Source organism: Rhinolophus sinicus, chromosome 1, assembly GCF_057876585.1.
Source record: "Rhinolophus sinicus isolate RSI-liver-muscle chromosome 1, RSI-T2T, whole genome shotgun sequence".
In the NCBI taxonomy this organism is placed as follows: domain Eukaryota; kingdom Metazoa; phylum Chordata; class Mammalia; order Chiroptera; family Rhinolophidae; genus Rhinolophus; species Rhinolophus sinicus.
Genome location: NC_142501.1, coordinates 63,267,714 through 63,282,138, shown reverse-complemented (window position 1 = coordinate 63,282,138; position 14,425 = coordinate 63,267,714). Strand labels below are relative to the sequence as shown.

At 35.6% G+C, this 14,425-nt stretch overlaps 1 protein-coding gene across 2 annotated transcripts in view; it reads right to left on the bottom strand.

Moving 5' to 3' along the window:
• Window positions 1–14,425, bottom strand: part of SRGAP1 (SLIT-ROBO Rho GTPase activating protein 1) — a 245,371-nt gene that overhangs the window by 68,889 nt on the left and 162,057 nt on the right. For both annotated transcript variants that reach the window (XM_019732456.3, XM_019732457.3), the window contains exons 5-6: window positions 12,610–12,792; window positions 11,984–12,112 (exon numbers count right to left, since the gene is read on the bottom strand). In XM_019732456.3, coding sequence (XP_019588015.1) covers window positions 11,984–12,112; window positions 12,610–12,792 — 312 coding nt within the window. The remainder of the gene's footprint in view (window positions 1–11,983; window positions 12,113–12,609; window positions 12,793–14,425) is intronic.

The window sequence follows — 14,425 nt, the reverse complement described above, 5'->3', positions numbered from 1 at the left end:
AAAGAGGAAACAAGTGGTTTTAAAGGTACAAAACCCGGTCATCCCTATATAGTTCTAACGAAGTTCAATCAGTTCAATTTGATTCAACTCAACTCAATGCAACAATTGGCCATCTATTAAGTGCCAGGGAATTCACTAGGCTCCAGGAATATGAAGTTTGGAACACAGTAAAATATAATCTCCATTCTTTAAGAATTCAAATATAAGCTGTTCATTAGTTTGCATCTAAAAGAGTAGGAGAGGGGCACAAAGGAAGCAAATTTGTACAAAGGATGTATCCACCAGGGCACGAACCATCAGATCTGCCTTTATGAAGGTATGGATTTAATCACTGACCTGCCCTCAGAAGTGCCAACATATTTCATTCGACTCTCACCCTCCAATTCCAGAATTATTAAATTTGGAATTTTTAAAGATGTTCTAAAATCTTGCTACTCAAAATGTGGCCTGTGGGCCAGTGGCATCAAATCACTGGCAGCTTGTTAGAAATGCAGAATCTTGGGGGGAAAAAATGCAGAATCTTGGGCCCTACCTCTCAGCTATTCAATTAGAATCTGAAGTTAAAAAAAAAAAAAAATCCACAAACAAGAGAATTGACTTGATTAAAGATTACTCTGTTTAAAAAAGTGGCAAGTAGCTGCCACATCACAATTACAAATACAGTTGTGAAATGCAGCAGTCTCATTATTAATACATCTCCCATGGAATCAGCTGCACTCAAATACAGAGAATGATTTTCAGTTAATTAAACAATTCTAGTCTCAGATGAGTCTTGCTCCTCAAAATCCATAAAGATTCTGTGCAGCAGTTTTATACACATCAGAGGGGCTGAAAAATTATTCTCTTTCAATAACACCTCATCTTATAAAAACGTGAATCTGAAAAGAAATGGCCTCATTTCTTTGAGACGTATCAGTGCTTCACAACACCCCACTATTCTGCAAGACAGATTCAACCTGATTATAACGAAGTGGATCACACAAGCTGCTTTCTGTTATGAGTACTGATCCCAATGGGGCTTAAAATTGATACTGAGAGAAAAGAGACAGCCCAGAGAAAAGCACCGCACCCCACCAAAAAAATTTTACAAAATCCAAGTCTCTTTTGAACTTAAAAGAGACAGCAAGAAAAGAGGAAGAACGAAGGAAAAAGGGGAAGAAAAAGAAAGAAATCCAACCCAAACTACCCAATTGAGTTAGAGCTCTGAAAATTACATACTAAGTTTTCATTATTCCCGGTTCACTCCTCAAATTTCTAAGTGTGGCTTCTTTGGGGAGTAAATGTCAAGATTATGAAAGTACCAGTGCATGTTTCCACACCCAGGTCAGCCAGGCAGATTTAGTAGGTGTGGACCCAGTAAGAGACCCTTGATTTTACTGTGGTTTCCTAACAGGTTGGGGAGAAGCATGTACGCGGCTTAATCACTGATCCAGGGGCCTCCCTAGGTGTCTTCTGGACTTTGCTACACTTAGGTTTCTGTGATGAGGTTTAATGGAAAGTTTCCTTCTCTGACCCCTATGGTTCTTATCAGTCTGTAAGGTCACTTAATTGGCATGATTTTGTCACTACTGATATGCAACATTTTCTCTGCTCTAGGTTTTTCAAGCATTCTGAACATTAAAAGAAACAAGAAACAGGAAAAACTCTTATTCAAGGTCTCCTGAAACACAAGGCCCATCACAGAATCATCTTTTTTTCTAAACTGGAAGCTAAAACGACACTGGATATGTTAAGATTCAAGATACTTGGTTTAAAAGGCCTAAAGTAATTCTATGGAGCTCATGAATTATTAATGATGACATGAAAAGCCAGCTTCTGCACAAGCAGTTGAGTTATAGCCCAAGCACGTTTAATGATGAAAACACATAAGAAACCAATAAAATAGTTCATGAAAACAAAACAGTGTTGTTCTGATGGATTAGAAAAACTCTGGCTACATAAAATTATGGATTAAAACTGAGGAAGGAAAGACTGTCAGAAGCAGAAGGATGTATTTTTTTTTTTTTTTTACTATCCCAAGAGCTGCCTACATAGATTCCACTAGGTATTAGTCAAAATCACCACAGTAGGTTAATATCCTTAGGCGAAAGGGTTGCAAATAGTATGAGACATGAAGATGAAATCCAGGTATTAATGACTGTGATAAGTGCTTCATCTTGTCCCAAAGGCTGAGAGTTCGGCTGAAGTATACGTGGTTTGTATAACGTCAGGTATAACTGGATCACGGTTGTTCAGGGAGATAACATTTTTTTTGCACGACATGAGAAGCCTTAGTGGGGTTAAAGCATGGTCCTCGATGGGAGTTACCATGATGGAACTCCATGGAAAACAAGTCCTACGGACATGTTTCCAGAACAGTAAGAGCCACTGTCATTCGCAGGCAGTCCTGGCAGTGCCTTGAGGACAGCTACAAACTCCTATGTGACTGAGGAATTAAGCAGTTGTCATGAGAATGGAAGGAACTCTTCTGCAGAATTATTCTGCCTTGACTTCTAACTATTCTACCTTCATTCCTGCCTCCGTCTGAGAGGCTTCCATGATCCTTAGTCCTGGGCCCATCTCTGGCTTGTAGTAAGCTTGACTCTGACCATTCCACAGCCACGGCTATTGGGTAAAGACTTGGTCTACCCCTTATTTTGAGTCTTTCTGAAAGACAGTGCAACCCAAGCAAACTGAATTGCAAAAACAGCTTTTATGTGATCATGGGTAGCTTTCAAAGAACCAGAAATGGATAGGTTCAGAACGTTTATTTTAGATGTCAAGTGAAGAAAGTTAATTTCTTCTGAATATATCCTTGTCTTTCACTATTTCTCCTTCTAGCTGCTATTCAGTACTTCATCCTAGAAACTACAAACACGTTTTGTCAAGATAGGCATCTCGCAGGACGGAACTAAATTTCCACAGGCAACTTTTACACACCTACTTTCATGTCTGGGTTTCGGATGGTCCAGTAAAGAGCTGACAATCTAATTCTTGTTGCTGCTTTAACAACTGTTAGCAAAACTTGTCTTGAGTTTCTCTTGAGCAACAAAAAGGTCAAAATGGTATATCTATGTATGACAGGAATGGATACAAAGTAGGAAACAGGAGAAGAAGTGAGGTTGCGTATGCCTGAGCCAATGAGTGGGCTGAATAACAACCATTTGTTGCCGAATACATCTCCCACTTACACCGGCAATCATTTCTTTCAGAGGAGCCGCTAGCATAGACTAATTTTTCCTGGGGCCAAATCTCTGTAACTACCTTGAGTCAAATCACAAGAGAGGAGAGAGAATAAAGCAAGCCCAAATAAACACAGGGCAGGTGGTAAATGCTATGGAGAGAATTCAGGAATAGGAGTGCTGGGGAGAAGGGGTGCTGCTTTCTTATGTAGTGCAGCTGGTTGCAACATGAATGAAAAGAAGGAATTAGTCTTGTAAAGTGCTGGAAAAAAGAGTATTCTACACAAAAAACCAGAAAGGCTCCAGGCAAGAAAAAGCTTAGTGGGTCTGGGGAACAGCAAGGCCAAAGAACCTGTAAAGGGGGAGGGGAGGAAGTCGTAGCACAAGACAGAGTGGCAGGTGGGCACCAGTTCACATAGGGTCTTGGTGAAGTGTTCAGATTTTATTCTAGGGACAATGGGAGGCCACTGAAGAGTTTTAAATCATGATTGACAGGCCTTACTTATATATTTTAACACTTTAGCTGCTTGGGAAGAGAATGGATTGTTAATTGGAAGGTCTTAGTGGAAGCTGGGAGACATCTTCAGGAAGCCATTGCTTCCTATGTACAGGCAAGAGGTGAAGATGTGTTGCCTAGGAGACAGAGAGTGCAGGTAGTGAGAAAAAGCCAGGTCTGGGGTATTTAGGAGGGAGATAAGACAGGATTTTCCGATACATTTATGTCTCAGGGAATGAGAGGATTGGGTTTTTGACTTGTTCGACTGGGTGGAAAATGGTACCATTTTTTGAGGTGTGAAAAATTGGATAAGAAAAAGTTGTGTGTGTGGAGGAAGAGGATGATAATAGGAGCAAATGGATATATAGAAAAATTGTTTTAAGTGTTTGACGTGTTCAAGACGCCTATTAGGCATCTGGTTAGAGATGCCCAGCAGGCAGATGGAGACACAAATCTGCAGCCCATGAAGATGATCAAGGCTGGTGATAAAAATCTAGGAGGCTTCAGACCGTATTTAAGGCAAGAGACTAAGAGATAGAAAGCCAAAGATCAAGCCTGAGGCGACTTCCAACATTCAACATTCTTGGTCCAGCCAAGAAAAGCAAACACTGAAGATGAGAAAGAGCAGCCTGAGCTGCGGGTGGAAACCAGGTGGGTGCCGTTTCCTTTAACAAAGGCCCACGGTGTCTCCATTGGAAGGAACTCTAAAAGCCGTCTACTTCAGTCCCCCAACTCATTTCAGTTTTTAAATACCCTTTGTATCACAAAGGGATGAAAACACGCACAAATCAGTTTACATGATAACTACACCACCCCAACCCATTGAACGTGCTCCCTCTGTAATCTTCCTAATAAGAGTTCAGGCCTAATGGGGACTACAGTATTACAATTTGGCAGGCTTTCATGGGTAAACCTCAACACCACTACGTTCGTATAGGGGAAAGTACAGCTAATTAAGAAAATCTGAACTCTGAATAAGTTTGTTTTTTGATTAAACACATGTCTCTAGAGACAGCAGGATAAGGCTAAAAGCTTTAGGACAGCTGATTATTTAGAAATGATAAAACAAACATGGCATGTGGTATATGATGTAATCTAATTTCAATCTCATTCTGTATAAATGGCCAACAAAACACATGACAGATTTCTCTATCAAGAAAATTAGCTGGAGTAAGGGGTTATTCTATGGCAATATCCTACTAAAATAGTCACAGAGATTTATCCTTCAGGCTCCAAAGTGACCTGCAAACTTTTATCAGGAGTGACTGGAAACCGTGATGCTGTCCTTTAAGAATGACAAATAGTTTATTATTACTGGGCATGTGCTCTGGGACAAAACACAAACAGAATTTTACTGTTGAGGACTTTGTTTTTCTGAATGACTTTTGAGGGTGGGTAGGTGTGGAACTGGACTGAAGGAGACTATATTACTAGTTCTGCAATCTTAAAACCAGTTGTTTGAAGAATTCCAGATATACAGAGTGGTGAATTTGATCATAGATCACAAATTCCTAGTATTAAGACTTATACTGTCCCCTCTTTTCTCTTTGCAAATCACAATCATTTGAAAATTTCGGCAATTATAAATATTTGTTGCTTGTATGATTTTTATTCTGGCTATAATATATCTTAATTTTTACATAATAATTAGTTACAGTTTTTTTGCACTGAATTTTTGGGACATTAATGATCACAGATGTGAAATTTATTATTTATAAAACTATAACCTATTTCCCCTATAATTATAGCTTTATTCTCCCAAACCAATTAAACTTCCTTTCACCAATGTTTGCAATATACTGGGGGTGCCAAAAAAATGTATACAAGTGGACACTTTGGTCAACGTTGCTCAAGCAGTAGTTCTCCGTAATCAGAAATGTCTGGATGCTGACGGTAACCACTTTGAGCACCTCTTGTAATCACAGAAGTCAAACGTGACTTGTATTCATCTTTTGTTGTTCCTATATATTGAGGATTCCAATTTTAATAGTTTTTTTGTTTCTTAAATGTGTATATATTTTTTTTTTTACTTCCTCTGTACTTCTTACAATTCATACTGATTCTCTAGAATGACACAATAAATATCCTCACTGTGAAATTAACTGTTCCACTTCCCACCTATTCCGAATTAAGTAAGAGATTATTACTCTATAAACTAAAATTGACTTAGGACTTTCTTCAGAGACAGAGGAGAAACCATCTTAATAGGCAACTGCTTAAGGGACAGTCTGGATTAACTAACATTCAGTTCATTCTGTAAAACAGACGTCAACAAGCCTGTGAGCCAAGTGGAGCCCATGGCCTGATATGGTAAATGAAGTCTAAGTGCAACACAACCACATCCATTTGCTTCCTTATTACCTAAGGCTGCTTTTGCACTCGAATTGAATAGGGACAGAAACCATAAGGCTTACAAAGCTTAAAATATTTACTGTCTGGCCCCTGAAAGAGAAAGTTTGTCATCAACCTGTGCTCTAAGGCATACTGACCAAAGTCAGTACACTGCAAACACACACACAGCTAATAGATGCTTATAATACTTCTGTACGTTTCTGGTCCAACATTTCTGCTCTGTATGCTTCCAAGAGTCGACTGTACAATATTTGTGCCATTTATATTATAATCTAATTATAATATATTTAATTAATGTAAATAAGCTGATAAAATAAGTGAGAAAGGAGTTGTTGGAAAGATTTAAGAGTAAACAAAATTGCTATAAATTAGGCAAAGGTATGCGAATTATGCAATATTGTGAAAAACAATGTAAATATCCAGAGTATTTTTTTCTTCTACATTAAAGAACTCAAAAGTAGAAATCACAGACAATACACAATGGATGTTGTCTGTGTACATGAAGACCACTCAGAACTCCACACAAAAAGATAAATCATAACACGAAAAGATTGGCAAGTGCAAGTACATTGGTATGCTTTAGATTAAAATATTTAAGTCATGTTTTTATCATTTTATATAGCTCTCTGCGTTTTCTTTTTTTAATATAAAATACGCCATAATTACAGATAAGTGCAAAACATATAGGCTCCTTTTAAATAAATAAAATATTGCTGATACTCCAGAAGTTCTCTAAATTCCCCCTCCTCAGTCACAACCCCTACCCTTCTCTCTAGAGATAACTCAGTATCTGGAGTACCCAAAACTGCCTAAACCTTGTTTGTACACTATATTAAAATATTTCCAGCAGAAATAAAAGAGCAACTGAGCCATCATTTTCTTCATTATGTTACTTACCCTCACTATCAATGAACGTTAGAGGTCTGAAATCTAATATTTTTAATTTGGACTTTATCAAGTTACTTAGTTTATAAAAGTGTTTTCAGTGGTAGAGTTTATCATAAAATTAATTTGTTGATCACAATAAGTCACAATGAAGAATTAAGATTTATTAGAAACAAATTCCAGTAGAAATCCAATAACTGTTCTTTAAAAATACAGTGTTTCTATATTATAGCCATTTCTGAGTGGGGGAGGAAGGAGGGAGAAGGAAAGGGAGAGGGAAGAAGAGAGGGGGAGAGTGAGAGTGACAGAGGGAGAGAGAGAGAGAACCTTACTAATTCAAACTAACATTGATAGGTAAAGATGAAGTATACCTAAAATGGATAAAAACTGGAATTATTAAATATTTTTTAAAAACCATTAGATCACCTCCAAATATACAGAAAAAAATTGAACTAGTCTATCCAAGTGTTGAATTATTAAAGTTTTTATACCTGTAGTAATTACCAAAAAAGGATTCTACTAAATAGAATGTCAACTCTGTGTGTGTGTGTGTGTGTGTGTGTGTGTGTGTGTAAATAAACTGATTAGTCTGAAGTGCCTGGAAATATTTTTAAATTCTTCTTCTTCTTAATTTACATGATTAATTTGTACTCTAAGGAAGTATTTTGCTATCTTCATAGCTCAGACACTGCTGAGTTCCAATTTAGTAAGATCCAAATTCAAGAGGTTTTAGAATACCCATAGTTTGTTGCAAGAGGGAAAAACTTAACTATATAATGGAGTAATGAGTCACACATCACTCTAAGCCAGTGATGAATTTTAGCATCACTATTGGTGGGTTAAACAGATGTATCACCTATGATGTATTCTGGTACAAAGTGCTTAATTTGAATTCATGAAATCTTTATACAACTTTGCTTTGTAGGAAATATGGGGGACTGAGAAACAGGCTAAATGACACCACAACTAATAATGAGCTAAACTCAGACGCTGAGATGTTCTGAGAAACAACTGTCCATGTTTTTCAATAAGAGACTTTGCCAGATAAAAAAAAGACTGAAGGGGACACATCACCCCGTATGATCCTAAATTGGGTCTAGTTTAGACACACCAGCTATGAAACATTTTTTGGGGTCATAAATGGGAATACACTCTGGTAATTAGATAACATTTTTATGAAATGGAAAGATGGAGATCAATGACTGAAAAAAAGTACATTAACAAGTTATTTGTAAAACAAGATTTCATATTCTTCTGATATAAAAATGTATGTGTAGACACAGAGAAAAAGTCTATATTTTAAGTGATGAACTTGGGGGGAAGAATGTGATCACTTTAATTTTGCTTATAGTATTTTCTAGTTTTCTACAATGCATATGAATTGCTTCTTAAAAGACTAGTTTTAAAATATAAATTCTATGGAAAATTACATGACTTAATTTTTTTATATCAATAGATCCATTCATCATGGTCTATCACAGAAAATTTATGAGACAGGTATCGCCATGAATAGAAACCAAGGGAAACTAGAGGTGTAGATAAAAAAGGTCTCAACTTGAACTCTGATTATTTATTTATTTATTTATTTTGTTATTATTATTTTTTTAAATTTTATTTTATTAAATTTATTGGGGTGACAATTATTAGTAAAATTACATAGATTTTCAGGTGTACAATTCTGTATTACATCATCTATAAATCCCATTGTGTGTTCATCACCCAGAGTCAGTTCTCCTTCCATCACCATATATTCGATCCCCCTTAAACTCTGATTATTTATAATGCTTTAATTTAATCAAGACACATTTAGTATCTTCCATGTCATTTCACATATAAAATGCTATGCATTAAAAATTTGTCTTGATAGAACTACTGCTTCCTTTCTCACTAGAGGCGTAACAATTCTTCTCATAACTATTAGATAGCTCAGTGTAAAGATATTTTGCTAAATAAACTCACAAAGCATAAAGGATTCCAGATGCCTTTGCATAACAATCAGTTTGTTTCTTTTTCACCAGGAAGGGTCAAGCTTAATGGTTTTTGGGATCACCACTATCTATGCAAATTGGATTCCTACAAAATAAGCAGCCATTTTAGAATGCACATATTCACATTTGAGTGCCTTAAAAGTCAACGAATGAATAATTTTCACTAAGAGTATTCAATTTCAGTTGAATATGACAATGAACCAATTTCATATAATTTCTTTTAAAATTCATATCTAAGTTGTATTACTTGAGAATTATTTATAATTTTAAATTTAAGTCTGATATTTTAAAAGTTCAACTTCTTTTAAAATTGAAAATTACTTGGTATGTTTAACTGTTACTTATTTATGTCAAAGTTAATTAGATCTGGAAGTTAAATTGCCTAGGTTGAAACCTATCATTTATTACCTGTGTAACCTTCGGCAAGTTATCTACTTAAGCTTCAGTTCCTTTAATCTATAAAATGGAGAAAATAGTATTTGCCTTACGTGGTTACGATGATTAGGTAAGATTATGCTGAGAAACCTGTCTGTTACATAGTAAGAGCTCAGTATCCCTGACAGAGATGGCGACTCTCATGTCATCCTGACACGCTATTCCTGTCCTATATGCCCCAGTGATATTAGGGCTGCTACTCTACATCTCCACGTAGATGCCCAACAGGTACCTCGATCGTACTAGATAGAACTACTGCTTCCTGACCTCCAATTTCAGTAAATGGCACCATCACTAACCTGGTTACTCGGGATCTGAACCTAGGAATCATTTTTATCCTGCTTTTCACCCATTATTTCAAATTTCTATGTGCACTATCTTTAGTATATTTTGAATCCAACCCCTTCTCATGGTGTAGCACGACCATGCCAGGCCAAGCCAGCATCATCTCTAGACTGGACAACTGCAAAGACTCTAGAGTAGCTCAGTTTTCACTCTTGACCTCCTCACCTACCTCAGTCTATTTCCCACCCAGGTGCCAGAGTGAATTTTTAAAATGTAAACCAGGTGATGTCACTTCCTGCTGAGCACAAAATCAAAACCCCATTCCCTGTCGAAAAGACCCTACCTAGGTGATTGGGCTTCCACTTACATTCTTCTCCGACTAGCACTTTCCTCCCCTCCCTCTCAGCTCTAGCCATACTGGCCTCCTTTGCTATTCCTTGAACATTGTGAGCTTGCCAAACACACCTCTGCCTCCACACTAGCCTTACCAGCCTTCTGTATGAGATTCCTTCCCCAGGTAGCCATATGGCTCTCCAGCTCAATTCTCCGCTCAAGTATCAGGCTTTTCCTGAGCCTATCATCAAAAGCAGCCCTCCCATAGGACTGTTTTATTTTTATTCATAACACTGTCATTACTGTGTGTGTGTGTGTGTGTGTGTGTGTGTGTGTGTGTGTGTGTGAGTAAATTCATTTATAATCTGACTGCTCAACAAGCACATAAACTCCATGAAGACGGGGACTTTGTTTTGCTCACTGCTGGATCCCCATTGTCAAGAACAGTACTGGGTACACTGTCCGTGTTAAAGAAACGCTTTTCAATACAGGGAGCGTTCTACTCACGTTAAATTGGGTTGGATTTAGCCAAGTACTCAACCACTATGTAAATAAGCCCTAAAAAAATACACACACACACACACACACACACACACACACACACACAAGCAAAGTAGCTACATAGAATTAGTTCTTCTATATTCCAATATACTTGGCAGAATCCTTACAGATCTAAGCCTGATAACAAGAGCCATAAAAGTCTTCATCTTTATTCAGGAAATCTAGCAGCAGTTTGGCAGAAAAAAAAAATCCTTTTATTTCATCAGAGTGCTAGAAGAAAATAAATCTATTTTTTAAGTTTGGGTATTTAAAACAATTAAATGATTAAATACTTGATTGAAATATTTGTCACAAAGGAAAAGAGAAAAAAGTTTTCTCTGGTTTTATTTATTACTAAATGGTTCTGTACAAAGACATTATGATATTATGGGATAAAATTGGTTTTAGACTCAAATAAAAGGAAAAAGTCACATCAGAGTGTTAATGAACTGAAAAATAATTCTATCCTTTAGAAATTCCTTTGTAAAAGTTCCAAACTATGGCTCTAAAATAACAGCTAAATACATGAGACTTAAATTCACCATAGAAATAAAGTTGCTGTAACCCACTATATCTCTAAATTATGAAAGATACTATGAGCCATAGAAAATAATTTTCTAATGTCATAAAACTGTTGAATCCAATTAATACCAAGCAATATATGTGTAAAATTCCAGCAGATAACTCTCTGGACCTCTATTACTTTATCTGTGCTGTTGTTATAACACATCATTTTTTTCTTTATTTACAAATACTGGCATTTTTAGACACAAAATTTTTGTCTACTTCATCTTTGCAGTTTTCTACAGCATCAGCACAATGATTGGGATATTCAGTACACATTTTCTGAATGAAAGAATAAATGATGCTGAGCGTTAAAGGTGGGGAATAATGGCAGTAATCACTGCATAAATGTAATAGTGGATATGTACTTGCAGAGTTCTACATGAGCCCAATTACTGCTTTTCTATACCATAGCCTATGAGAGGAAAGTATAGAGAGTTAGATAAATCTATAAAAGTGGTCCTATTTTGGTTCCCAGTATTTATCATAACTGTAATAAAGCAATCATTTGTGCCATCATTTGCTCAACATTTGTCTTTTCCACTTTAAATTCCAGAGGGTAAGAACTATTGAGGGCTTCTCATAGCCTCAGCATCAATAGTAGGTCCCAATAAATGTGTTTTGAATCAATGAATGCAGTTAGGGTTGTGCCACTGCATAATTTGAAAATGTCTGGGTCCCCTTTCTAGGTGAGTTTGCCAGGCACTCACAGCTTCATAGAACCTAACAACTTGTTTTTCATTGGTTTTAGAATGCACCCTTTTTCACATGCCTCTTACAATTAACAGTGTCTTAGTATCATGTATAGTTTAATTGGCAGCATTTTTTCTGATTGTTACATAAAATAACATTGTTTTAATAAATGACGGTGTCTTAGAATCAGTGAAAATAGTTATTGCTAATTCCATCTTAATACGGAAAATATAAAAACTTCAAGTACTTACGTCAATTAAATCTGAAAGATCATGAATATAATACTTGAAAACTGAGGCATTGGTTGCTTCAAGTGTTAGGAGATATTCATTCCGTGCCTTAATCGACTTTAGCTTATTTTCCGAATATTTTGCTTGTCTCTAGCAATGAAGAAGATCCAGGCATTGGGAAAGACAACAAAGTAATTTTTAAACAAGACAGAGAAATATACATAAATTTTTATTAATCTAAACAATTTATTCTACATCTACAAATGACCTTTGAAGTCCTTGGAGAAAAGTACATTTCAAATCTGATTTAAATAACAAACTAAAATTACCCAGCTACAGGGAATAACAACAATGTATTTGGGCTTTGGGCCCATTTGCAGTGAAATGTCTTTGTTAATATTCAAGTTCTCTACATTGTGTATTGAATACTTGGCATTCACCGCTAAATGATGTCCAGCTGTTATTACATGATTTTTATGTTTCTTAAACATTTTGCATTCCCGTGGGAGGAAATTCATGTCATTTCACGTTAATTTACAATCTGTGTCTATCAGCTATTGCATCAGTGTTCTTAGGCTTGTCACCTCAAATGAGGATAAGTCACTTCAAGTGAGGACAGAAAGACTCTGCCATCTATTTTTACTTACCTTTTCTTTCATTTTTTCAATTTTCTTTACAGAGCTTCGCCGCTGATGTCTCTCTTCGAGTCTAATATGAAAGACTGGATCACCAGATCGCCCAATTTGCTTTTCTTCTTGTTTTTCAGCCTCTTTCAGTTTGCTCTCTGCACTGATGCTCTCTGCATGATACATATGGTATGTTTTCATCACCTGTGAAAATGTGACCCAAATTGTTAAAAGATGTCTGTCTATAATTTAGAGAGTGAATGGAAACCATTATGTAACATATATGTTAAAAATATCGCTTTCCAACTCTCAGATTGTTAGTGAAATAGATGAATTATGGAATACTGCTTCTACCTAAAGCAAACAGAAACATGTAAATTCACCTGCCGGGAAGAGGCACTTAAGGGACAGGCCTTGATGAAAAAATGATTTACAGTCTTATGCATGCTTTCAGTGTACTTGAGAAATTCCCTTAAGCTTAAAAGTGTTTCTCTAAAATCTCCTTTGCATTATTAATTTGCAGAGTAAACCATTATTCATGGATAAATTTTAGCCCAATCTTGGATTTATAAAAAACTCCAAAGTAGTACAGTTCTTACCAAATCTTATTGCTTAAAATCTACTTATCAAAATACAAAACACATATAATAAGGTTCAAACATAGTTTTAATTTTAAAAATTGCTTTTCTGACCACAGAATAATACCCTGTGTTAAATGTAGAAAACATACAATACAAAAAAGAAACTAAAAAGCAGAGATAATCACTCTTAAGATATTGGTATTTAAACTTCAAGTCTTTTTCCTCTGAAAATACACATATACACACACACACATACTTCATTTTAAAATGACATATCATTTCTCTTTTTCAAAAACTGGGATCATACTGTATTTACCATTTTTAAGGTCCTATGTTGTTTTTTCACTTAATATATCAGAATATTTTCTTATATCACTAAATATTCTTCTAAAACATATTTTTAAGGGCTGTATAGTATTTCCTTACATGATTGTGCCATAACTTAACTCATTTCCTGTTGTTGAACACTTTAGGATACTTCAACGTTTTGCTTTATAAAATAAAGCTGTGCTAAAACCCCTTGATGTATATCCTATTTTATTTCTTCTCTTATAAATGATACACATAACTTACATTTTAATAAATTAAGACATAGAACATAAAATTTTGCAATGTATCCTTTCCATGTATATTGTAAGCATATATAAGTCCTTAATTATTAAAAATTTGGTTGTATTATTGTTACAGAAATGTCTGTTCACAAAATTGTGTCGTATTTCCTAGGGTATATTTCCAGAAGTAGAATTTCAGGGTTAGAGAATAAGCACATTTTTGAGCCTTTTGAAACATACCGCCAATTTAACACTGTTAACTTGAAAAAAACCACAACTCATCTATATAGTTATCTCTCAAAGCACTTTAGATAACATAGATGTTTAATATTTTCTCAAAATAATAAATGTATTCATTATTTATTCTTATAATAAAATCTATCATAGCTGTACATCATTTCTGTGTTCTTTGATACAGAAGAGTAAGTCATAGATTTTCAGAGATTTTTACCTGAAAATCGGAGTTTTCCAATGTAATTTCAATCTGTTTTTACATGCAGAGTCAAACGTCTGGGCCAAATTTGAAAACTGTTTTATTTTGAGCACAATTATACTCCATAAAAGAAGCAACATACATAAGGTATGATGACTCCGATGCTATTATATTAAGGAACATACCAGAACTTAGCACCCAAGTAAGCAGTTGTGGCACTTTCTCAGAAATTATGTCAAATTCTCATGTACCGAAGATAGATTTTATTTCAT